This window comes from Cebidichthys violaceus, unplaced genomic scaffold (assembly GCF_023349555.1).
Source record: "Cebidichthys violaceus isolate CVI_PGR_0920_01 unplaced genomic scaffold, fCebVio1.0.p SCAF_26, whole genome shotgun sequence".
Taxonomy (NCBI): domain Eukaryota; kingdom Metazoa; phylum Chordata; class Actinopteri; order Perciformes; family Stichaeidae; genus Cebidichthys; species Cebidichthys violaceus.
Window position 1 is genome coordinate 3786195 of NW_027176439.1, and position 27200 is coordinate 3813394.

The 27200-nt window shown below is 41.8% G+C and overlaps 1 protein-coding gene across 3 annotated transcripts in view; it reads left to right on the forward strand.

Annotated features, from left to right (window-relative positions):
- The first annotated feature begins 3733 nt into the window (after positions 1–3733).
- fbxw8 (F-box and WD repeat domain containing 8) overlaps positions 3734–27200 on the forward strand; it is a 28931-nt gene continuing 5464 nt past the window's right edge. For 2 of the 3 annotated variants that reach the window (XM_068720936.1, XM_068720937.1), the window contains exons 1-11: positions 3734–4361; positions 4467–4571; positions 6273–6437; positions 6992–7080; positions 10436–10593; positions 10771–10967; positions 11615–11833; positions 18070–18197; positions 24504–24677; positions 25262–25378; positions 25966–26146. In XM_068720936.1, coding sequence (XP_068577037.1) covers positions 3858–4361; positions 4467–4571; positions 6273–6437; positions 6992–7080; positions 10436–10593; positions 10771–10967; positions 11615–11833; positions 18070–18197; positions 24504–24677; positions 25262–25378; positions 25966–26131 — 2022 coding nt within the window. In that variant the 5' untranslated portion in view covers positions 3734–3857 and the 3' untranslated portion in view covers positions 26132–26146. Of the gene's footprint in view, positions 4362–4466; positions 4572–6272; positions 6438–6991; positions 7081–10435; positions 10594–10770; positions 10968–11614; positions 11834–18069; positions 18198–24503; positions 24678–25261; positions 25379–25965; positions 26430–27200 lie in introns of those variants that run through there. The other variant, XM_068720935.1, reaches the window with a different exon arrangement.

Consider the following 27200-nt stretch of genomic DNA (forward strand, 5'->3'; position numbering starts at 1 on the left):
ACGTGCGATTTTGAAGTGAAATCATTATACGTGTAATGATGCCTCTCACATTTCATTTCTAGTCCGGCTTCAATTCACCACTTCACCATCTGCGCTTATTTTCAGGCCCCCCTTTTTGTGCGGTCGCGGCGGTTACGAATGAGACCCCAGAACAAAACGCTTTGTTGATCACGTTTGTTTTCAGTGCGGACAAGTTGAGCACATTGTTGGTAGAAGCCACGTGCACAAACCACATCACCAACGCGGTGTCACTTAAAAGAAACTTAAACCTTGGACTCAGTTTTACAGTTGTGCCATCGTCATATTGTTTGTCACCTGTTTGTGTGCATGTAGTCTAAGCAAATATTGTCAAATGTTAAACAGCATTTTATTTTACACTCGACACACGATAGAAGAATGTTCCTTTTGATTTGGTGCGGTGGTAATGTAAATAGTCTGCACTCTATTTGTGGTCAATTTGGCAAATTTCTTTTGTATATTTTATGATTTTTATAATTGAAAACATTTTTATTTGGTATTTAGTTTTAAAGTTTTGCGATGTTTATTTTTGAAAGACCCTTTGAACACATCAAAATGTCTCCGAACGAGTCTGTGAGTAAAAAAAGGTTCTTGGGAAGCGATAAGGTTATTTAGATATTGAGTAATGAACGTCTAGTGGTGTGTGTGTGTGTGTGTGTGTGTGTGTGTGTGTGTGTGTGTGTGTGTGTGTGTGTGTGTGTGTGTGTGTGTGTGTGTGTGTGTGTGTGTGTGTGCGCGCGCGTCAGCAAGACACCGTAGTCAGCATTTTATAGAAGCATATTGCTTTTTTGCTCATGTCTGATAAGCTTCCATGTTACAATCGTCACTTCATTGTTATTCTATATGAATATTGTCGATATGAATCACTTCCTTTAGAATAGTCATTCTTGGATTGCATCATAGACACTAAATGCAGAGTGCATCGCAGTGTGGAGGTTTTCAGTTTGAAATTAAAGCACTTTGAGCTCATTCTTGTCAAGCGTACTTCTTGTCTCATCGTAAAGACACCATGCAGAGAATTTATTTCAGAAAGATTTTTATTACTTTACCTACTAAAAATCCATATGAAATATTTAATAAAGTATAAATAGCACAGACTTTTATAAAAGACAGTTTCAGTAGTTCTGCTCACATTACACTTGATATATCAAGAGAGAAAAAAAAAGCTTATTTCCAGAAATCACAGACAGCATTGACAGCATAACTTCCGATGCGCAGGTCCAGTATCTGACGAAAAGCCGCTTAACACTGCCCCCAACAGATAACGCTAAAGCAACAGGAGAATGTGGTAAACATCATCTAAACACTGTAGAAAACATCTATAAAAACATTCATCCTCTCAGTATTCACATGTTTACACTGACAGTATAGCTTATGTAAAAAGGTACAGTGCATTATGAAGCTCACAAACTGCTCTATTTCAGTGCATTTCTTCTTCTTCTTTTTTGTTCAGGACTGCTGCACTAATTGTAGCCTTACGTACATTTAAAGGTAAAATCAAGTCTAACCCGTCTGCCGTGAATGCACTCACTTGGTGGGAGGTGGGAATTCAAAGGAGTCCTATACGTAAGCTTTTCCCTCCACTCTACCAGGGGAGGATTACATCACCGTTTTTGTAACTGGGATGAGAGACGCAAAGGGGGGGGGGGGGGGGGGGGGGGGGCGCGTGCAGCCGGCTGACTGCAGGGCTGCTGGGGGTTCAGTGGGTTAGCTCGTTATGAATCTCTCAGTGCATCTGCATCGGGCCTGAGGAAGTCTTCACGACATATAGAGTTTAGTCAGACTCAAAGTTACGACCCTGAAACGCTCATTTAAATCCGCTTCCTCCTCCTCCTCCTCCTCTTCCTCTTCTGTCGGTCTTTTTCTCGCTGCACACTTTCCAACCTGGACCAGATCCTCCGACTCTCCTGCATCCCTCGATTTTAGTGCAAATGATGTGAGCCCTTTCCTCGTGCATGGTCCTAACGGCACCATCTATGGAACATATATCAACTTAATCAGCATAAAATATACATGAAATACACGTTTTTTTAAATGTAAGAGAGTCGTTGTAGAATCTACCTCACTAAGTCTTTATTTACGTCTTTAGAACCAGGAAGATGTGATGCCTTTGACCAACAGAAACCTGGCCAACTTCTCAAAAGTAGATGCAAATTTAGGATGCTTTAACAGCATATTAAAAACAAAACAATTTAAAACATTTACTATTCCCCTTGAAACCAATTATTTAAATGCAAATTAAAGCCATTCAGAATGAGTCTGCCTGCGCGTTGTGTGCATAATAAGCCTGCACGTTTTTTGTTTGGCGTTCCATTTAACATGATTGCCGTATGCGTTATTATTGTATAATTTAAACAATCAAAAGTACATGTTTAGTATGTCAAAACATTGGTAAAGAACTAAATGAATTTGGGAAGTTGTGTTTCACGTTATGATTACGTTTACGGTGGAAACATTTCGAAACTAAAACATAAATAAATACATCTTGTTTTCATTGTATTCAATATTCTGAAAGGCCAATATATTTAAAGAAGTAGAGGTTTTCTCAACCTACAGACGAAGAGAAAACTTCTGTCTAAAGCTAAAGTAGCCCACCTGTAGCCTGCAATTTACTTTGTATTAAGCAGACAGGTGTTAAACGTCTTTTTGCGTATATATTTCGACATACATTCACTTTTTTTTTACAGGAAATATAACAGATTTGTATTCATACATAAGCTGTTTTTTCCCACGAGGTGATAGGTATGTTTTTTACATTTTTATTTACACAATAGACCATACAACAGGTTTACCATTCCAACAACTGTAACGATGTAAGCTCGAGGTTTGTGATCGTAATTTACTCAAATCAAACACGCAGGTGACGCGACTCTGTTTACGCACCTGTTGCTGGTGTCGTCGCCTCGCGCCCTACAGGTGTCGCCTCGCGACGACCAGCACGAGCACGGTCAAGTGTATTGCAGTGCACAGGAAGCTCTTGAGGTGGCCTCGCCCGGTCACCACCACCAGCGTCCCTCTGCCCCCGCAGCCGAAGCCGCTCTCCGTCTCCCCGGCCGTCCAGCTTTTCTCCAGCTGGTCCCCGATCCTCCGCAGGCGCGACGCGAGCAGCTGAGCCACCGAGCACGGCGATTGTCGGCGGGCACTGCAGGTGGAGTCACCGGGCAGGAGCAATGGCTGGTCAATCGGTAGCCAGCACATCTTTCTCTGAGAGCACAACCAGTCTTTTCTCTTGAAGTCTTGAGGATATATGACACCCCTTCTCTTCTCTCATCACACCTTAACTGTGTTTGCGTTCCCCCCTTTCTCTCCCTTTCTCTCTCTCTCCCCCTCTCTCTACTGTATTATTCATTGCAGTGTCACATGGTGTGGGGTTTACATCATCTTTTCCCAAAAGAGAGATGCAATGGTTAACTCTTCAATCTCCCCTGTCTGGTTTGATCTGAGGCGTCTTTTGTTGCAGGGTGTTCTGGGACATTGTGTTCCCCTTTGTTATCTTTTAACTGTAAAATATGCAGTTTGTATTATTTTCCAAATATGAACACCCTGCTGGCATGGGATGTGAATACATGCATTTATATTCCGGTCAATTGCCTGTAAAAACACATATCACACTTGAGAATCGCCGCCTGTATAATAAAACTGAGGAATTGAAAACTAGCGGAACTAATGTACAGCAGCGCGTTGTTGCTCTTCGGACTGTTAACAGTGAAGGGCATGTGCTTGTTTATGCTTCGGAACCGATCTAGCTGTCCCTTTCCTGATCTGTATAGCGAACAAATTCCAACTACATCGCTTCATACCACTTTAAAGTTATATTTTGTCAATAATGGTTGAGAAATATGGCCGAAGACGAGCTTGCTGCGTTCAGGGAGCGTTGGAAAGAAGAATTAACGAGTAGTAAAGACGAGCAGCCACTTGTTTGTGCTCCTTCTCCTTCGTTGGATGTTCCTGGTAAGTCAGGCCAGAGAGACTTGAAAAATAGGTATTTTGAAAACTTGGAAAATCTCAACGAGGCCCGGACTCCTTCTAAACAAGAAGAGTGGGGCTGCGCCGAGGATGGAGCGTGTGTCAAAGGTGGTGGAGGGGGGGGAGCTGCAGCAGAGCCAGAGGATGAGCCTGAATATGTGTCCATTGCACGTAGTTTGCTGGATGGGAGGACCGGTCCACTGCTGGACCGGATTCAGGAGGAGAGAACCAGGAGAAAGAGGCAGTATCAGAACATGACCAACGTGTGTAGGGCATCCCTACAACAACAACAACAACAACAACAGCAGCAGCAGCAGCACAGTAAGAGAAAGATGAAGAAAGACGAGGAGCTGTTGGACCAACTCATTCAAGATCTGGTATGAGGAGGAGAAGGAGGAGGAGGAGGAGGAGGAGGAGGAGGATGGTGGTTGACCAAGTAAATACAGACAGATAATGTCTGTTTTAATTCTTTTCTTTTGCAGAATGAAGTCAATGACATTCCCTTCTTTGACATTGAGTTGCCGTACGAGTTAGCCCTGAAGATATTCCAAAACCTCAACTGTACCGAGCTGGGCCGATGCGCACAGGTAAGCTGCTGTGGTTAATCCTTTGGCAAGACCTTTGCATTACAAACAACTGAGAAGAATGGGCTTTATTCTCCTCATTGTGTGTGAAATGACAGGAGCCAGACCCCAACATATTGTCTGTTTTGTCAATTTTGAGGGGACCATGTCTCATGGTGGTTTTTGTCCTCTTGGTTAGAGATGCATGATAGCATTGCAGCAATGGTAGCTTGTGTGCTATCACTCCTTTTTTCATCCCTCTGTCATTACAATAAAAGAGGGTTACCTACACAGAATATCATGAGGTTCTATGCCATAAAGCAGTGGTCACTAATAGGCGGACTGCGGTCCGGATCCGGACCCAGACGCCGTTGTATCCGGACCCTGGACCTAAAACCGATAGATAATTGAGAATTACTACATTTTGACGGAGCGCCTATATTTTAACCGGCGCAGCTTTTCTAGCCTTTACGGCACTCGGTCAGTGGTCCAGGAAACAAACAACAAAACGACCAATTACATGCGTTGTACATCACATCACGTGATGCAGCTCAGTCAATCAAATATGGGTATTCTGACACGTTTCCTGACTCGAGTGAGATTTACACACACGGGGCTGAGACGAGGAAAGAGAACGAAGGGAAGGTGAATAATTACGTGAGTCAGAGAAGTTGTTTCACATGACGTTCTCCAAAAAGAGAAAAGTGGTCAGAGAGACCAGAGAGACCAGAGTCTTTAACCAACAATGAACAGACTCTTATAGGTTAATTCTTCCCACGGACAGTTTAAAACCAGTGTGTCTCATATGTTCAGAGACGTGACGATTATTAAGAGGAAATGGTGCATAGTTACAAAATCATTTCACCTCAGGTTGATAGCAGACCATCTCAAGGTGTCACTCTAATCTGAAATTAGACAAATTGTCTCATGAATGTGATTTGAAGTTAGCTCATGAATGCGATTTTGAAGGGCTTTTATTTTGAAATGCTACATCAGAATTTCCTGGTTCTCTCTAAGTGACACCTTGAGGTGGTCTGCTATCAACCTGAGGTGAAATTATTTTGTAACTATGCTCCATTTCCTCTTAAGATGCACAATGTTTCAGTTATGTCAGTTTTTCTTTAATCTTATTATTTATTATTTGAAATGAGAAGAACATTTCTTTAAGTATTTCTATGTATTATTTATAATCCATCCAGTTCAATTTGAAAACTGAGAATAATAATTGTTAACATATAATTGATGTGTACTTTCTTTATTTGATTTAACAGTTGTTGACTACACAAGACGTTACTACTACATACTACTATATATATATATATATATGTGGCACTAAATAGTGCAAGTTAGATATTGTTGTAATTTTCCGGACCTTTGCACAAGGAGATTTTCTCAATCTGGACCATTTGGAATTTTAATTGAAAAACTTAAAGAGTAGACTATAATCTGTGTACCCATCATATTTTCATATTTTCATGCAGCACTCTGATCTCAGGTTTTAGAGTTCTTCGTTGTGGATCACAGTTGCACTTCCCCCAACATGCAGACTCACTGATGGCAGCATTACTCCCTTATGTGACTTTAACCGGTATAGATTAATTAATTACATGTTGTGCGGCTGACCTGAGTCCACTCGGCTCGTTAAGCACAAATAAATTAAGTGAACCAAGCTCGTAATTCATGCTGACTCAATCCAGCCGTTTCACTGTCCCAATCTCCTCCCAGGTGAGCAAGGCGTGGAGAGGCCTCGCAGAGGACGGCGTTCTGTGGTTCAGGATGTGCACGGCGGAGGGCTACCAGCAGGATGCCAGCGTGTCTGACTCCCCCTGCTGGAAGAGCACGCTGCGAGACTGCAGGAACTCAGCCAGAGCTGTGCGCTCCAACTGGAAGGTGAATCAGAATCACCTGCTCCTGCTCTGGAGTTTGTCTGGTGCACAATGTACCGTACATCACCAGTAGACCGTGGACTGTATGTCTCCAGTTTGAACTGTATTTAGAATTTACAATATAATACAATATACACCATTCAAAATTGGATTGTAACATGATGGCAAAGATCTCTTTTTTTCTTTAATTTTGAAAGCCAACCTCTTATTCTCTACAGTTTAGTTAAATAAGGTTCTGCTTGCATAACCCTGTCTCCTACAGAATTACATTCCCATACAACTAAACTACTATCTCATTTTTAAACAGCCTGAAAAGCCTGGTTAACGTTCTAAAATGAACTAAAACAAACTCAAAAAATGCTGCAGAAGTTCTTTGGGCGGTTTGAGTACAAAACTACTTGATTCGGTTTTGTAAAAAAACATCAGTTTAGCTTAAAATTACTACAAAACACAAATGTATCAAAAGTACGGTTTTGTTTTCGGAGACAGGGCTTTAAATGTCAGTCTTTGTACTGTGGATGTGACCGTGTTTTCAGCAGAGTCGTGTCTTCTGTCCAGAATCGAGTGGGATCCATCAGCCAGCTGCAGTTCGAGCTGGGGAAGGTGCTCTGTGACGTCAGCAGCTGTGACAACTTTGTCCTGGCTGGGTGAGTTTCAAGGACTCCCGACATTCCCGAACATCAGCTGTAGCTTTGACAGCTCGTATAGATCCTCCGTCACCCTTTATCTTCTCGTATAATTGTCAGTATAAATCTTCTTTATGGTGTTTGATTAAGAACCTGTCACATTTAGACATGAGGCGCTGATTGAATGACGACCAAACTTTTGTGTTCTTGGGAGGGATGCGTTTCACATTTTCTAGCAGTAGTAAAAGGGACATTGTTGAAATATAAAAGGAAGAACTTGGTAGTTTATGTGAGCAGCAACACATGGCTTTACCTGAAGACAGTCAGACCACATCAACACAAAATCACGAGGAAAAAGGTCACAAAATTGGGCAAAGATCTTTGATTGCCATTTGGTTTACTTACAGAAACATGTTTGTTCCTTTTCAAAAACTCACTGCTCTGCAGCCTCCTGTTGTCGGCTGCAGAGCAGGTCGGAGCTCAGAGCGTTCCCTATTGGATCAGGAGTGTAATGAGTCGGTGAGATCACGGCTTGTTATGATGCATTACAGCGTTCAATGTTCGATATCCTCACAATATTTGAAACAAGCAGAGTGTACAAAACTCTTCTTACATTTATCCCTCCTCTGTTTGCAAGTTTCAACCTTTTTAAAGTGACTTTTTGATGAAGGGTTTTTAGATAAATAGTCTAAATAATCTTTTGAATGAGAACAACAACGATTAATGCATGTTTTTACAAGCAGATCTTTATTCACATAAAGTAAAAAGAAGAATAAAGAATGTCGGGTCAGGAAGGAACTGATCTTATAACAGTTTTCAACATTTTAAATCTAAAGAAGAAACCATAAAAAGACAAGTTCAACCTTCCACCACATCCCCAAAAATCACCCAATGGAAGTTATTATCGATTGCATTGAGTTGATCCAGTGTTCAGATCACTGATGCGTATTGTCACATATTTATATACTCTTACTACTGGCTCTACTGATGGCAGTAGTTGGTTAGTGTAAAGCGAACCTGAAATCACTGTGCTGAGACGGTGACAGATTGCGCGGCCCAGAGGAGCGTGACGGACTGCCCGCACGGAGACCTGCGGCGTCTCCAGGGAGCGATGTGATTAGATTCCCCTCAGTCCTGCCGGGTCCCGTCGGAGAACACGCTTTTGTTTGCATCTCTTCGGGTTAGCAGACGTAGGACACGCCGCACCAAAACAGTCCCGTGAAGTTAAAAGCTCTTTGCAAAATGTGGACGTACTCATGAGTCCTCCTTCTACCTATTAACAAATTCACAACATCAATACTTTCCCCGTCATTGGTACCTAAAAGGTCATTTATCTAAGTGAAAGTACTGGGATTTGTTTAACGAGAAACAAATCAATAGCAGTTAAGAGTAATCACGAGTGATTCAATTGCATCCGCAAAATCTTAATTAGGAAAACTGGCGGGATGAGATTTGGCACTTGAAAGGCAATATGTCTCGTTAACCCGGCGCCTCCTGGAGTCACGCGGAGCCGAACCCGGGGAGGCTCCTGCGTGGAGGACGCCGTGGTCTCCTTCCGTGCACTAAAGTTTCCGGCGCATTCAAAGTTTTGACGAAGTGCTTGGATGAGATTCAGCGATCATCATCCTGTTGCTAGTCGGCGTTGAGGTGATGTACCAATTAAGTCAAAGTGTGTATTCCTATTGTTTGCTTCCTGCCAAACCTCGCGATGCCAGCCGCACACACACACACACACACACACACACACACACACACACACACACACACACACACACACACGCACACACGTACACCCTCTCCCACACTTGCTGTCACTGTGTCACACACTCTGGCTGCGAGGCGGATACTTGCTCAGACATGATGGTATCTGTGGAGGTGGTAACGCTGGCAGTTTGTCGGCCCCCACAGTGAGAACTCATTGACTTGAAGAGCGAAGGGAAAGAGAGGGAGAACAGAAGCCTATGGGGGGGGGGGGGGGGGGGAGATAGGATAAGGGGTTGTGTGACTTTACTTGTGCTACTTGTAGTATTCAACATTTATATATCATTTGCACAAGTTCTGAGACATTTGTATAAATGATGCAAACTTAACAATCACTGAGTAGACTGTGAGCCACTGGTTGGATTAATAAGACTCCTGATGGTTTACCAACAGGCACTCAGAAGGCCTTCTCTGTACAAATATAAATATAAAAAGAGAAAAGGCTTTTCTTTCTTTTTTTTTTAAACTATCTTTATTTTCGAGAGAGAGAAAAATCTTTTTTCTGGCTTCTAGTGCTGCTACTAACCATCATTTTCATCATCAATTGATCTGCTGATTATTTTCTAAATTCAGAAAATTTCAGATAATAGCAAAAAAAAAAAAAAAAAAAAGGACTTTATTTGCCCGACCAACAAAACTAAATCACTTCACTGTGAAGTCTAACAGAGAAAAGCCACACCGGAGAAAATAGAACAAGAAAAGTTGTAATTTTATGTGAAATATGAATCAAGCAATCAGTTATCGTCAATCAACTACTCGGTTAATTAACAGTTTCAGCTCTAAAGCACCAACCAGGTGTTTCTTTGTCCGTCTCAACCATTGCTGAAACAAACAATGAATGAATGAATGAATCAGTTTGTGGATTGACAGAAGATGATTTGACAACAGTCAACGATCAGTCAGTTGTTGTCGGGAAGAAAAACACTCACTTGCTGGTTGCAGCTTCTCTAATATGAGAATTTGACTCGACTCTTCACGACAGTGAACCAAATAAATTAGCACGGTGGGGCGCTGCGTTCCCTTTTCACGCTCGCTACGTCTTCATCGACAATGTTTTAGGAACTTTTCTCTGTCATTTTAAAAAGCAAACTATGAAACAATCGAGCAATTAAGCAGCACTAATATAAAAAAGAAGCACTGATTAATATATTTTTTTTTTAATAATTGCTTAAATTTGTTTTGCTTCAAATCTCTTTGTGAGTGAATTAAGACGGTCATACATTTAAAGTTTTATGACTGCGTATAAAAAGCTACAGACTTAATTCCAGTGAACGCACCGCTTCACTTCCTGCCGCAGAGCCTCCCCACAAACAACCACTAATAAGGGTCGAAATGTTCTGCCTCGTTCCGCCCAAACAACACCCCTGTAATCCTGGAAAGATCATGCAACAAAGAACGGACAACAAACCAACTAACAACAAGTCCGAGTGAGTAAAAGGAGGGAGGCGTGAGAGGGGAAATGATTCAGTGGTGAGAGGGTGACGTCAGGTATTCTCGCCGAGACAAACTTGTCAGCCCGCGATGGAGAAATGGGCAACAGTTCTTCAGCTCTGTTCGTCGGCCTTTTTGTGCGAAGCTAAATATTTGAACGGCGTTCGCTCGTTTGTGTCCGCAGGTACACGTCTGGTGATGTGAGGCTGTGGGACACGCTGCACTGGGACTCGACAGCCTCTTTCCTGAAGATCAACGGCCTCTCGGCCAACTCTAACCCCAGGCCTCACGTCAGCCACGTCCAGGTCAACAGAGCAGTGGCTGCTGCTGCTTATGAAGATGGTGGGTGTGTGTGTGTGTGTGTGTGTGTGTGTGTGTGTGTGTGTGTGTGTGTGTGTGTGTGTGTGTGTGTGTGTGTGTGTGTGTGTGGTGTTCAATGATCAGACTGAGAATGCTTGTTGCCTCAGTGCCGTCATTAAGGTACTTGGTTGACTGCGTTTCACCGTCTTTGTGTTACAGGCTGTGTGGACCTGTGGAGCACAGAGACCGGTGGAGAGCCCGTCCATCACTACCAGAGCCCCGGGGGGATCCAGGCGCTGGCCCTGAGCCCCGACGGTCCCACCCTGGGCTCCGCCGCTGGGCCAGACGTTCGGCTGGTCGGCGCCGACGATCGCGGCTACTGGAGAACGCTCTGCCAGGCTCGGCTACCCAAGACTGTAAGAGAGTTTGATTCCTCACATGTATGAACGGCTCCATGTGTTAATGTGTTAATTAACAGGCTGTGCTTCACACGTTTCCCCCTTGCTTCCTCCTTTTTCATGCGAAATATGGGCGGAAGCATTTAGAGGGTGATTTTGATATTTTTCAACCTTTTTAACCCTTTCAACCCTCTATTTTCCTTTGTTCTTGTTTCCAAGTGACTAATGGGGACAACATTTTTTTTTTTTTTTTGGTTGGTCCAAAGGATTGAAGGACAGCGCTGCAGACTTACACAAACACGGGGAAATAGGCTCCAGGTTGAAAATGTTACCGAAGTTACCCGTTAACTCTTGACTTATTCCACATTTTGTGGCATTTCAGTTTCTGGCAAGAAGTTGTCTAAGTGCTGAAATGATGAGTCAATTAATTAGTTGATGAAGTTGTTTATTATGCAAAATGCAGAACATTTTGTGGGTTCCACTCTTCTCAAATATGAGGACGCTCTGCTTTTCTCAGATAGGATTGTAAATTGAATGTCTTTTTGCTTTAAAACATTTAAAGATATCACCTTCGGATGTGGAGAATAAAGGAGAGTTTTGTTAAATAAATAAAAGAAAATACAAAAAGAATACTACTTATTGCCTCCATCTCGTCTGCATGGCAGGTAGAGAGCCTGGTTTTGGTGCCAGGCAGAGGGCAGCAGTGCCCGCTGGCGGCTCTGGCAGCCGGAGAGGCCGTGCACCTGCTGGACCCCCGGGAGGAGGAGCCACGGACGCTCCACTCGGTCTACGGTCATCCTGTCACCTGTCTGGACGCCGCTGACTCGCACGTTGCATTCGGAGTGAAGCGCACGGGCTGGGCCATGCACGACGGGGGAAACAAGGTGGGCTCGGTCACTCGGTTCAGAATACATCGCAATTACATTAATATGAGACACAGATCAATATGAGATACAGAAAACAAGCGAAAACCAACATAAATAGAAACGGTTTGGCTTAAAAGAGGAGTTCTAAGTCTGCGTTCATGACCCCATCTCCTCCCCGTGTCGCTTCATTTGCACCGCAAGGTTCATAAACTCTCAATTCACCTTTCAATTAGACATTTTGGTAGAAACGCGGTAGAATTCTGGCTTCACAAAGCAGCGCCGGATCCTAGATCACGAATGAACCCCTTGGAAGGCTGGGACTAGTTCAAACCAACGGTGAGCTACTTTATACCGTGACGATTATCTCGAGTCCATTGTGAACAGCACTCTGGTGTTTGTGTGTTAATGGCATTGATGGAACTGTATCAAGGCCTCTTTTATGCTTTCTGGAATTGAAAAGTCCCCGGAAGACAAATAACCATAAACCCAACCTTGAATGTTGACAAAGTAGATGGCAAAGCCTCGGAACTGTGCAGCTGGATTTTAGATGTATTATTAAAAATAAAAACATTCTACCCAGACCTTGCTAATTGGCATGAAAGGTTTCCAAAAGAGTTAACAAGGTCACTTGTGCTCTCAACAGGTGCTTAATGAAAAAAAATGGTTTGCTCAAATAGAATGATGCATGATTTCTTTTTTTTTTTTTTTTTTTTTTAAGGAATACAATTCATGTAGAGCAGAGCAGTGAGGGCAGATGTTTTGGCATCAGGCCATCGTGAGTTTAATCACTGGCTTATAGATAAATCTTCCCTGTCCTCATGATTTAAACTCCTTTTTTAGAGAAACTATTCCTCCTGCCTTTTGAATATGGAGCACACTTTTTAGTTACATTAAGTCTGGTTTAGGGCTGCAACAACGAATCGATTAAAATCGATTATTAAAAGCGTTGGCAACGAATTTCATTATCGATTCGTTGCGTCGCACGATTATTACGCCACTCAATAAGTCACGGAGATGTTTTGAGTATAAAAAACAAATTTCAGTTGAGAGCTGAGGTAGAGGAAAGACCATCGGAGAGACCCGTAACGTTGTTCTGAAACACACGGCGAAGCAAGACTAATCAGTACGACCGAAGTCATCCAAGGTGTGGCAGCATTTCACACTAAATACATCGAAAAAGTGTGTTAATTGCAAGATATGCAAAAGCGACACGGCACCACGGTGATGATTCAGCACCTAAAACGTAAACATGTTGGAGTCCTTGAGGAGGAGGAAGGGAGTTCAACAGCAGGTTAAGTCACTACAGAATCCTACTGTTGTTCCGCTTTGAAGTGAGGAACGTAACGTCCCACCAGTAGCTCTCCTGGTGCTGCTGTTTACTCCTTATCCTGCTTGACAAGTTAGCGTTAGCTCGTTAATAACGGTAGTAAAGCAAGGGGTGGTATAGTTTGCAAGACTAAAGACACGTTTTTATTCACTCGCCTTTTCCCCGCCGATTCATCGGAAAAAATAATCGACAGATTAATCGATTGTTAAAATAATCGTTAGTTGCAGCCCTAGTCTAGTTTAAATTTTAGATGCAGTGCAAACAAAGGTCGTCCTCTAGTGTGTAAATGTAGACGGGGTCTCTTGACGGCGTGATCACTATCGTGTCCCCTCAGAGATGAATGCCATGTACCCGTGGGGGATCGCTTTATAGCAGACATAGCTTGCGTAAATAGCGACATGCCCTCATTGGTCCCTGCTCCTAATTACTACAGCCTTTAAGGGCACTTTGATAAACTTTTGTTCCCCGAGCTGCATCTGTTTGCTTCTAATAATACCGTGTTACTAAGGACCCCGCGCTCCTAATTGACTCTTGAGCCTTTACATAGACGGCTCAAAGAGCCACGAGACGAGCCGTTCTGTCGGGATCAGGAGGCGGCTCTGCGGGAGCCGCCGCGCTTTAAAGCTCGGATCGAACAAAGGATAAAGAAAGCTGCTGCATCCCGAGATGATGTTTTTCATTTAAAAAAAAAAAAAAAAAAAAAAAGGCAGATGTTAGTCGCCGTGTGTGTGTGTGTGTGTGTGTGTGTGTGTGTGTGTGTGTGTGTGTGTGCGTGCGTGCGCGCGCGCCCCCAGCAATCTGTTTGTTGTAGACGGGTTTTTGGCAGAGCTTCTCCGCTGACATCACCCCTGTTAAAAGACGATGCAGTGAGAGGCAGAGCTAAAGCACCACATAGTGGACCAAGGAGAGAGCAGCAGCAGCAGCAGCAGCAGCGAGGGAGACGTCGGCCTCGTCTTACCGTGACAAAACAAAGTCACGCTGAGGCAGAAATCGATCTGCTGTTTATGTTATCCTCATCCAGTTCACTAGAAAGACACTCGTAGTCGAGATGGTTTTGAGGTTACAGGTACAGAGTGAGAAGAGAAAAATGCATTTCTTTTAATGAGTGCATCTCATTCGTAGTTCCTGAAACTATTTCACTGTACTGCCTATATTAGATTTACTAGATTTAATTTAGAGCTGAAATGAATTGTGGATTATTCGATTACAATGGCAAAAGACAACAACTGGCAACTATTTTGATAGTCGGTTAATTAAAGAAATAAATTCAAAGCGTTTTCTAAGAAGTGGCGTTTTTTCTTTTATGTCATTTTAAATGTCATTTAAAATGTCTTTGGGTTTTGGATCGATGGTTGAACTTTTTACTGACATTTTATAGACAACATGCCTAATCAATGATCAATAATGGAAAAATACTCATCATACTTATTAATACGTTTTATCATAGATGGAAGAATAATCCAATTATTCTAATGTTCTTTTTAATGTTCCTCTTATGTGTTAAGAATTTTGTGGCAGTTTTTCCTCGTTTTGAAACCTCATCTCAATAAAACCCAATTAAACATTTTACGTTCATTTTCATATGCAAATAGATTTGGACCAATCTCAGACTCAAACTGAATTTATCATTTTTTTTTGTCTTCAGCGTTGAAATTTCCCACGTTGAGGATAAAAAGCAGCAGTTCCTTTCCTTGTACACTTTGCATTCTAGATTTGATTCATTTTATTTGCGGTACAGAAACAAAGTCTTTCAAACTTTATTGTTTCCATGGTGATCTTAGCCCAAACTCTCATCTAATTATGCCAATTCATGACTAGCATACTTCTCTTGCTAATTAAAACATATCACAAATGTAATTAACCTGTTTGTCACTCTCATCACGCCTCCTAACAGCAATTTCACACCGCGGAGGAGACAAAGCATGAATTGGCTGCAGCCGTCGGTGATGTGGCCTTTTCGTAAGAAAACATATGCTTCATTAAAATCTGTCAATATGACTTCCTAGAAAGTCATCTCACACCTTTTGTGTCTCACAGATGAGTGAAGCATTTTCATTTACAGCATTGTGACTTGCATGAACTCGACCATATTGTCGTGTTTTTGTTTTACTTGATTCGCGCTCAGCGGTGATCACTTCGTCAAAAAATCTGCTGCCAGCTTAAAGTACAAACGTCGCTTTGTGTCGATGATACAGAAGATTCTTTATCATATTTTGGCTTGCGTTATCATTTAGTTTGTGGCTTTGTCTCCTAGCCCCCCCCCCCCCCCCATCTTTTGTTGGCGTTTGTCAGTTGGTGTGTGTGTGTGTGTGTGTGTGGCCGTGTGTGTGGCCGTGTGTGTGGCCGGAGCCAGTCTCCAGATCCTCATTACTACTCGCCACCTTCTTGCCAGTGGACCGGGGGGCACCCAGGCAAACACCCAACCCGTGGCTGGGCTGTCAACTCAAGCTGGCATCTCCGCTGGCAAACCAATCCGTCCGCTGCAGTGGATGCGCCACAAGTGCTGTCAGAAAAACCTTGTCGTCCTCCCACCTCCTGAAGTTCAGAAGGCCGGTTGGACGCATGGCAGGCTGAATGAACGGGTTGATGTCGACGGGGCTCGTAGATGGTATGCGTAGAGATGCGAAAGATGGATCGAGGTATTGTCCCAAATCAGGATCAAGACATCAGACCATCAGGAGACCATCAGGCTCGCTTCCTAGAAAAACCACAGCAGAGGTTGGGGAGTGAGGGTGGTAACGTCGAGATGTAGGAGTTTCATGAGTCTCTGACACATGGATGCTGCTGTTTCAGGATGTTACAATTCCAGCATGTGCTTTCATTTGTCTTGTGGATGACACTAAGGTGTCTCCTGACTTTATTTGATCCATTTTGCCTTTGTTGAACAAACCACTAATGAGCCGAGCAGCACAACAGAACTACCTGGTGGTTTGGTTTCTAGTTTTCGGGTTCCTTTCTTACTAGCTCCTTGTTTTGTCCGGGGAGAAATCAAATACAGCTGCACACAAACTTCTCTACAACTTTGGAAATACACAAAATAATGCAACTCAAAACTGGCTTAATGTACTTAAGCCAGTTTTGAGATGCTGCTCTGCCTTGTTGGGTGATGCACTCCCAAAAATTACTCCAAACCACAACCACCTGCCATTATCACGCATCTGGTCCAATGCGCTAATCTCTGTTTGTCCACATGGTGTCTAATCCCAATGTAGCTCTAAATCCGTATTTGTTTCAGACGTGGGTGTTTGTGTGTGACAGGGAGGGGGGAGTCATGGGCCACGGAACACCAACAGTCTGCGGAGTCTTTGGTTGGTGTGAAACACTTCCGACACTTGGCCCTCCGTGTTCCTGCTGTTTGATATTCCACTTAAGATCGATTCAAAACCAAACCGAATTCTGCGATTTTTGGACAAATGCGTTCGACAACACAAGCAGCATGAAAGGTTTTTTCTCAAAAGTGAAGCAGCGATTGCCTAATGTTTCATCTTTTTGAAAGCAAAGGGAGTAATTACATTAACATCCAGTTACAAGCCGCCATTAGAGTTTTCTTTGTCTGCGAGCCTCACTGGTGCTCCAGCAAGTGCATTAACCTAACAGCTCCTCCGTTGTCCTGCTCATGATTAATATTCCTCAAAGCGCACCGCCGTGGTCTCTAAACGGCCCCCTTTATAATCACAAAGCGGCCCAACTGCCTCCCTCTGCGACGTCGCTTCATTTTAGCGAGCGAGGTGGACAGATATTTAATAAAAGATATCGTCCAGAAGCTGTAAAGATTCATCGAGAACAGCAGGTTGAACTTGATTTCAGCACCACCCCCCCACCCTCTCCTCCGCTGTCCAAATCCTATCAAGCTGTCATTTCAAAGTCCAGTGTGATTTGGGCTTTGCCCCAGGGTGGTGCACAATTAAAGCTCTGCTTGGCCCAAATAAGGGACACACAAAAACTGCTGGCACCTCCTCGAGGCTTACATCATGTCTGACTTTTTTTTTTTACCTTCAGTCAAACTCCTTTATCGTCGTCGCTGTCTCTCCATCCTGCTCTCTTCCTGTCTACCTTCTGGCTCTCTCTCCCTCCCGCCTCGGTTTAATTTCTTAATCGTTTTAATTATTCAAAGACAGTTTTGCCTGGCGGTTATCCTGTTTGTTCCGTCTCATTTGGATGAGAAAACACCAGCCACTAATTGACCAATTAGGCCGGCTCCAGATGACATCATTGTAGTTTGTATGAAGAAAGTTTGTTGCCGCCATTGAGCCAGAGGCAATGGAGTGCATCTCAGTCAGTAATTGAAGAATGCCCACAGGTTGATTTATTTTTAATTTTGTCCCCAGATTTAAAACGTATGTGCTGCTTTGCTTTTAATTAACTGGCAAAGCTTCACTTTAGTTAACTGTGTTTGTCTTTTTTTATGATAAACAAAATCCAATATTGTCAAATAGTTTTTAATTGTGCAATTTGCAGAGAATTAGCAGGTAGGAAAGGAAACAAGAATCAGAGCAAATTTAAATGTGCTTAATGCAAATTGCTTAATTGGGAGTTTTAACAAAAGGTAATGACTTTTATTTGAGTAAGTTAAAGAAGAACATTGTTTTTATTGAATCTTATACACACAAATCTCCTAAATTATGAATTGTAATGAAACACTGACTATAAGGGTAAAAGGGCAGACTTTGTAGAAGAATTGTAGCCCTTTTTCACACAATTTTGTTGGCAAAAAGTCATGAAGTAGTCAAATGAAATGATTTTTTTTTAAAATATTTGGTTGTGCAAATCCTTTTCAATTGTCTGCATGAAGTCTGCCCATAGACATCAACACTGTATTCCATGGTGATGATGATCGCTTCAACATTTGGTGGTTGTGCATTTGGAGGTCGGCTGAATTGAAGACCTTAAAATGATTGATGTTTATGTGTGTTTTTTGCTTGTTCAGATCCATGTCTACAGCCTAGAGACGGGCAAACCTGTGGCATCCGTCGGCGACTCGCTGGGAGACTTCACTTGCATCAACCTGAGAGACAGCCCTCCTCACCTGCTGGTGTGCGGAAACAAGGACAGGAGGTAGGACACTGAGACAAAAAACACACACATTGTCAGACAGATGGAGAATCTCTCAATGCTGACATTCAAACATCACAAATGGATGAAACTGAGCCAAGAACTTAAGCTGAACGGAGTGTCTGTTAAGTAGTTTCCTCACAGTGGGCTGAGGCTTCAGTCCTTGCAGTGGAGAACAGGTGTTAACAAAGTGTGTAAGAAGACGAGGCTCTTTTCAATTCATGCATTAGTCACACTTCTCGGTCTCTCTGTTGCCTTGAATAACAAAGCATTGTGGGTGTTGACATACCTAGATGTGAGACGTTTTGTTCTCCGTGTTGAATAGAGATGTCCGTCTCTCTGTCTGTCCCCTCCATTACCTGGGATACTATACGACAAAAAAAAAAAAAAAAAATCTGGCCTTCTTGATCCCATCCGGCGACAACACACACATCTGTGCATGTACGCACACACGCACTTGCCTCCTCGCTAACCTGGCTCGCCAGATGAGGAAAGACGCATAAAAGAGCCATTCATCTATTCTGCACTTGTTAGCGGGCGCTGCGGTGCATGAGCTGGCAGGAAAAGAAAAATCCCTGGCGCGTCTTCGTCCAAAGCTGCCCCTGCTGTTTCTATTCAGAACCAAATCCATCTGGCTGTAAAGTAGTTGGCTTAAAGCGAAAGACAGATCCTAAACAATATGATGTGGTCTGTCTTTATCCCCTCTTCTTACTAGTTATGACTCCTAGCAACTGTAAAAAAACAAACAAATGTGCTCCGTTAAAGATGTTTTGTCAACTGCCAAAAGGAAATGCTCAGCATTGTTTTTTTTATTGAGGAATTGAAATGGTTGTTTTCTCGCCAGAGCATTGTTAGAGTCTTTATCCAATTCCTTTCCGCTTTACTTTTGTTCTTTGCTTTCTGATGTGTAGAGATTCAACACACTAGCTTGGCTCTTCCACTTTGGCCCCAGCTTATGCAGGGCACAGTCGAAGACAAATGGGGGAGACAGTCGGCGATCCTGGCCCTCTGACAGGGTGGCTTAAGGCCAAAGCCTAATGCATCCCTTCTTTTTGTCCAAATGAGTTTTGTCCCTCTGTTTTTTTTTTTTGTGGGATCCAGGAAGCAAATGAGGGGTCTTGATAAGAGCTGTTTGGAACAAGGCCACATCTGTGCACACAGGGAAAGATGTGGGCTAAGAGCAAAATTGGATGCAGTTAGAGGAAGGGAAGAAGTAGTGAGTGTCATACCTGTGGCTGTTGGTCACTTATCACCATGCATGACTGCACTTCTTGAGTCCAGCCTCTTGAAGTCTAGGATTTGACTTCCAGTTGTCTCTTTAAATCTATTCAAACTGGTTTTTAGTCACACTAACAACATGGTTCGAGGGATGGCAGGGTCCACCACTTTGGTCCAGAATGTAATCTCTCAAAAATAATGGGATGGATATAATTTTGTACAGACTTTCTTGGTTCTCTGAGTCCTACTCTCTTTGGTGATCACCTGACGTTTTCTTTATCCAGTGGAAAAACTGCAACATATACTAAATGATTTAGCACAAACTATTGCAGAGACATTCATGTTTTCTAGACAAATAATCCTAACGACTTTGGTCGATCTTAAGTGGCTTGTAGGATTGATTTAAGAGAACTTGCCGCATCCACCGATTTTCTCGTATTTTGGATTTTCTATAACACAATTAACAACTGGATCTCGTTGCAGTCATCCATCGCCTTGCTGTGGCAAGACGTTTTTCATATTGAACAATTTTTTTCTTTTCTCGACAGTGCGACCGTCAGGTGACACGGCTATAACGGCACTCATTATTTCCCCCTAGTCCTTGGCTTTAGCGGGTTCCTTAACTCCGCTGCTTTTCGTGAACGCGCCCTCATGTTTTCACAGGTGGCATTCATCGTGTTCACGCTGGTCATTACCACAGTTACATGAAGTTAGAAAGCGTCTGACTTAGAACACACGGACAAGCCCACCGAACCAAAATAAGAGTACGAGAAAGTTAAGATTAGAATACAAAAAACACCCTTCTAAATTGAACAAATTGTGAAAAACCTGTTGTGGAATTTGGTTTACACGTGCCTCACTCTTGAAAGGATCTTGAACTGATCTTGGAATAGGTTGGTCTTAACCCACAGGTTGTAACTGCAAAGTCTTTAGAGCAGAAAGCAAACAAGTATAGAAAACCAAACCAGACCACTTGGGATCACCAAATCACAGGTTTGCGTCACACACAATCCTCAGTGAGTAATGATTAATGTCTCGTCCAGTCAGCAGGAAACTAACAGGAGTTTTCCGAACCTTTTCCAACACTGAGCTCCTCCTGATTAATGAAGAGGAGTCTGGCCACTGACAGCTCACTGAAGACAGAGCCCCCCTCCAACATTAGATTTATGGTTCCCTGCGGCCTGCCAGTAATGCTCAGTCCTCATTGTTTGAATGTGCGCTTCCATCACGTAATGCCACTAAACAGGCAAAACTAACTGCAGACAACAAGACTGCGGTGCCCATTTAGCCATTTAACTCTAATTCTTGGGGAAAAAAAAGAAATTGTGGAAGCGGAAATGTAATCTGTTTGAGTCCCTTAAGTGAATTTCATTATGGTAATGAAGTCTTGGAAGAAGGTTGAGCCTGGATGGAGTCATGTCCTGGATGCTTTCAGCTGCAATAAAGCCACAATGACGACAGATGGAGCCGAAGGTCCCTTGAGCTTTTGATGCTCATAGAGCCCAGACAGCAACAATCCCTGCTGTTTCCTTTTTCATATAATAAATACTGATACAAATAATTTTATTAGGGCCCGAGCAACCGACAACGTCGGGCCGCGAAGGCCCTATTGAAATTCAAATACACATAGTACATCGAGCGCATATTTGGGAGACTTGCCATACTCAAAAACTCACCAAATTTTGCACACTTGTCAGGCCTGGTGAATATATATATATAGATATAGGTTGCATATTTGTGTGTAAATAAATGTCTCTCTAGCGCCTCCTAGAATTTGGACCGGCGACGCCCCTCAGCCAGTATGTCCGATTTACTTGAAATTCAACACGCATGTCCACCTCCTCTAGATCTACAAAGAAGCCTCTCAGATCCTTAAACATATTCCGCAATTTTTGCAAACTTCTCCTACACGCTGATTTTGATTGATACCTAATTTGCTCTGAATCATTATTGGATCTACATCATCAAAAGTTATCAAAAGCGTTTTAATATCTCTTTGCGTTTACAAGATATGGACCAATAAAATTCTTAGGGGTGTGGCTTATATATCAAAATACACAACTTCTCAACCATTTGTCCTAAACTCACCAAATTTGCAGCTTATGTGCACATCGCATCCTGTAACATACCCTGACATTTTTATTTCATTCAACCACTAGGGGGCGCTACAGTAAACCCGCCATGTTGTACTTTTTTGTCACTTTTTGCAGTTTTCAGCCTTTGTACTTTAATGAACTCCTCCTAAAGAATTCATGAGATCAACCTCAAATTTGGTCAGGATGCTCTTCAGGCCTTTGTGATGAAAAGTTATTTTTATAAATTTAAAGTTATAAATTGGTGAGTTTTCCTGGAAGAACCTTGACGTGGCGGCCATTTTGCCTCCTTTGCCATGAACAATAAAGTTGTTATAACTCCAAGGTACATTATTCAATCTGCAAAAAAATACATATGCATGATGCTAATTTAAGAATGAGCATATTCCAATGCCAAAATCTTCAATAACTCACAGCACCACCTACTGGCAAAAGGAAATGTCACATTTTCTACTTTTATTTACTCCTCCTAGCCAGTTGATCAGTCTCAAATTTAGCAAGGAAAGCCTTATGACATTGAAGATGCTTCATCATGAATATTACAAATTACTAAGATACATTTATTTCCAGTTTCGAGTTAAAAGCAAAGGACACACAGTTTATGCATATTTTTACCAATTTATTCCACTCTTTAGATTATTCATTAATCTATATTGCAAAAATATGTTACAAGGACATTTCAATAACATTTTTATTATACATAATGTTACACAAGTGCCACCAGAGCGGAGGAAAGGATTCCATGGTCGATTTTGTTTCGGCATGATGAGAAAGAAACAGTCAACCAGTTTGTATGGAATTCACCCGAGCAACTGGATTGTATCCAGTATATGTGTGTGTGTGTGTGTGTGTGTGTGTGTGTATATATATATGTGTATATATATATATATATATATATATATATATCTATATATATATATATATATATTTTATTGTTGAAGCTTTGCTAAAAATAGATACTATTAAGTTCAAAGTTTATTCCATTTGTGAACTAATTTACTGAGTTTCTTCAAATGGCACTAAAATAATGCTATGAGTTTAAGATTGTGAATAAGTAGCCTGACTGTTCCAACCAGAGCCTCCTCATTACGCTCCCTTGTATTGACATGTTGGCCGTTTCATAACATTGAAAAGGTCTTTGTTTGGTCATGTGGTATTTGCTTTTTGAGGAAAAGGAGAGGAATGTGGTCGGTCATTAATCTGTATGTAACTATGTGCATAATGACACATTTAGTCACTCATCAAACTGGCTATATCTCAGCAGTATATACAGTTCAATGTGAACCATAGGCAGTATTGAACACGGTTCACTCAAATAAAAGTGGAAATCTGTGATTAAAATACACATCTGGTCGTGAACAATTACAAAGTGTCATCAAAGTATTTCTTTGGAAGATGAACACTAGAGAGACCTTCTTCCAAGGCTTTCAGGTGTCTTTACAGTGACAATAACAGATATCCTCGTCTAAAAACACAACATAAAATTCACTATATTATATTCACTATATCACCACTCTCCAGTGGGCAAGGAAATACTCCCAAACATCCTTTTGGTCAGACACTCTCCAGTGGACCAGAAGTTTGGCCAGTGTGATTGAAACTTGCATCACCTTCATTCAAGAAAAGTCTCTTGGGGCCATGCTCTAAACCATACTGGAAGTCGGCAATTTTGATTTTTGTGTTATTTTTTGATAGATTTTTTTGTCCATTTGTAGTCGCTATACTTTAACGAACTCCTCCTAGGGAATGTGTCTGATCCTCTTCAAATGTGGTCAGTAGCCTACAATCTGAGAACCTTTGTGATTAAAAATGGTTAAAAGCTTTACGTTTGGTTGAATGGCTTAGCCGCAACGGGCGGCTACTTTACGTGATTCCCCATCAAGAAAGCTTATGTAACTTGTTCCAAACGGTCCTAAACTTCCCATGCTTGATAACACTCATGGCCTGAGGATGTCTACAAGCTCATTTTCACTAATACTCACAGTGCCACCTGCTGGCGAAAGGAAATCTGCGTTTTCTGACAAACGGCATCCGATTTACATGAGTTTTACAAGATTTGGTTTACACTTGATATGGAGCAACATAATGCATGTTTGCGCGTGTTCTGTAGCGCCACACAGCGAATACAGGACGCGGTGGACTATTTGCAAAGCATAATTTTCAGCGTCAGGCGGTCCACGCGGGAAAACAAATTCCAACTCGCGGAAATAACACTTCTAAATAACATTAGAAGAAAATAATTCAATCAACTTCATTTAAAACAATGATTTTAATTGGCCACATTTACCAGTTTTTAAAAAAAAAATTTAATCAGCAAAATACTTTGTGTTTACTTTCACCACACTGCATACATTCTTGCTCGTAGACCTGTATTTTGTGCCTGCTGTTATTTTACACACTTCATGGTTCTTTTTGTTTTCTGTTCACTATTCTCTGGTGTTTAGACGTTCTGCTGCTCTTTGTTGAACACCCTTTACTTGATCCGTTGCAATACTCAATTTGTACCATAACGTTCTTTTTAATGTTTTGTCCCGTTGGTCTCAGTCCACGTCTTCTCTCTATTATTATACGTTTCTTCTTTTTGATGGCCCCATCTTTCGTGAAAGTGGTGAATATATCCTAGTGACAGATAGCAGGAGGTGAAATCATCTGATATTTGGGTTAAGCTCAGTATGATTAAGGCTGGAACACATGTGCTTCAGCATCTATTTGTCTTTGGTCTCTTGACTGAATGTTTGAAAGTTCCTTCAACAGTGAGAATAGTGTCCCTTTTGTCTGTAAATGAATGCACTCTTTGACAAACTGTGCTCTCTCTGCAGTCTTGGAGTCCTACGCCTCTGTAAGCAGGAAGTTAAATCCCAAATTACCACGCCACTGTAAATGACTGATGCTATTGTACTCCCTTCACTTCTTCTTTCATAGGACTCACTTTAAATCATTTACAGCCTTAGAGATATTCAATAAATAAATACATTTGTTCATCTCCGCTGTGATTCAGGGTGAGGGTGTTTGACCTGCGGGCCGGCTCCTCCGTGGCGTCCCTGTACGCCCACCACCTGGGCGTCACCTCGGTGCAGGCGGACGACTGGAAGGTTGTTAGCGGCGGAGGCGAAGGGCTGGTGTGTGTGTGGGAGATGAGGACGGGAGCGAAGCTGTGGGAGATGCACAACAGGTGGGATTGTCTTTCTGCCGAGCCACAGAGATCCGAACTCTGAGCTGCGCTGATAAAATCCAGAGTCTTCAAAGAAATCACATTTATTTATGTTACCGAGCTTCTCTGTTTGTTTCTAATACATCACAGTTGTGGTTTGTGCCTTTGAGATTAGAGTTAATTAAGGCATTTACAAAACCCATTAACCCAGTGGTTGCACATATTTAGTTTTTTTTCTCATTGATGTGTCTTATTGATCTCCGAATTATTTTAAGTGCCACAAATAAGATAATTGTCCCAGCAGAATATGTTTAATTCATTGCAGCACAGACACATTCTTCATAGCTTGCATTAACAAAATGTAAATTACATGCTTTTATTTTGAAACCAATTTTGTACCACATCCAGATGGTCCAATTTTAAGGGAAAATGTCAATGTATGCAGCTGTTCGCTGATTAGGAAGCATTCATTTTGTGTCAAATGTGAGGAATAAAATCAGAATTTGGACATTTTTAGATATAGTTTTAGACAAAAAGACTAACCTGCACAAGCAAAAAACTGTTTATATATTTTGTGCTGAAGGTGTTTTCTGTCTTGGCTGCAGGCATCCTGTAAGGCACGTACGCTTCAACACCAGCACCCTGGTAACGGCCAACATCCCCGATGACAAGTCGCCAAGGGGGGCCTGCATCACAGACGATGACCTCACAGCTCACCGCAGGTCACTGATCTTCCTCCCACACTCTTCTTCTTCTTCTTTTTTTAAATCCTGGATCTCTTCTCGACATCCACCTCCCATTCCCCACGAGCTTACAGTCAGAAACACGCAGTGAATTGACTGCTTTTGTTTTCTGTACCTTTTTTAGGTTTTGTAGAAGCAAATTAGTGTATCTCCCAAAATGTTGCACTATTCCTTTTAAATGGCAATATATTGCTGTTGTCAAAATAATTACAGCCCACCTTATTACAAATGGGATAGTGTTTAAGATGGCTGGAAGCTTGTTTCATGCTAGTTGTGTCATTAATTTGACGCTTTCTCAAAATTAAATTGGGACCACATCTCCCCGACTACCTGCTGCTCCTCTCAGTTGGAGTTTTATTATTGAAGCCTACAAAGCAGCATGCAACGAACTGATTAAAGTCAGGGCTTTTAAGTGACACCACCACTCATGATAGAGCTGCATTTTGCTCTTCAACAGATGTGTCAGTGGTTTAAAACTAGACTGATCTCATCTCTGCTTAATACCCTGCTCAAGTGAAATGAGTGATATCTCTGTTGTTAATACTGGAAATGTGTTTATCCTTCAGACACAGGGGAGTCATCTGCCATTATGACTTCTCTGAGGATGCGTTGTCACAGGATCACATCCTGCCCATCTGCAGGTCCGACTACATCGAGTCCTCCGGCTACAACTACAACATCGGCCTGGCGGTGCCTTACGACAAGCTGCCTGGCTCCCATCCATCGCACTGACGGACACTGGGCTCAGTGAGTGACTGACAATAGAAACTTTTACCCTTTAATCAGTTTGATTCAAGCGGTATCCTTTTATTTAATGACTTTCCTTTCATCATGCTTCTTAGGAATGTTATATTTCAATGTATACTATCTGTAACTGTATTTGTAATGGACAGTGTGCCCAGATGTTACACAGGATCACAGTCCTATGGACCATTGCTGTAAAATGAATGAATTAAAGCAGAGTTTTCTTGATTTGATTCAGTGCTGCTGTGAAACATTACAGCAATAAAAAAGTAATATTTTTACTTCATGATTCTTTTGAGTGCATTTTTGATAAATTTCTCTAAAAAATAAAATAAAATCGTACACATGCATTTGTTTTATCAAAATCTCTTACATTTATTTTGTTCATGAATACAATTCAGTACAAAGTCTGCAATCATTCATCTCAGGGAAAGTGTTAGATTAACTCAAACAAAAGCAGTGGATTTTTACAGCAGCGGTTGGTTCCACAGCATCTCAGCGGAATAGATACATTTAACCTGCAGCTATTCCGAAGCTGCATACTATGACTTTTCAACATGCTACACTATGACTTTTAGACATGCTAAACGATGACTTTTTTTATGACTTTTTGAAATGCTATACTATGACTTTTTTATGACTTTTCGACATGCTATACTATGACTTTTCTAGGACTTTTTTATGACTTTTCGACATGCTATACTATGACTTTTCAACATGCTATACTATGACTTTTCGACATGCTATACCATGACTTTTTTATGACTTTACGACAAGCTATACTATGACTTTTTTATGACTTTTCGACATGCTATACCATGACATTTTTATGACTTTACGACAAGCTATACTATGACTTTTCGACATGCTATACTATGACTTTTTTATGACTTTTCGACATGCTATACCATGACATTTTTATGACTTTACGACAAGCTATACTATGACTTTTCGACATGTTATACTATGACTTTTTTATGACTTTTCAACATGCTATACTATGACTTTTTTATGACTTTTTGACATGCTATACTATGACTTTTTTATGACTTTTCGA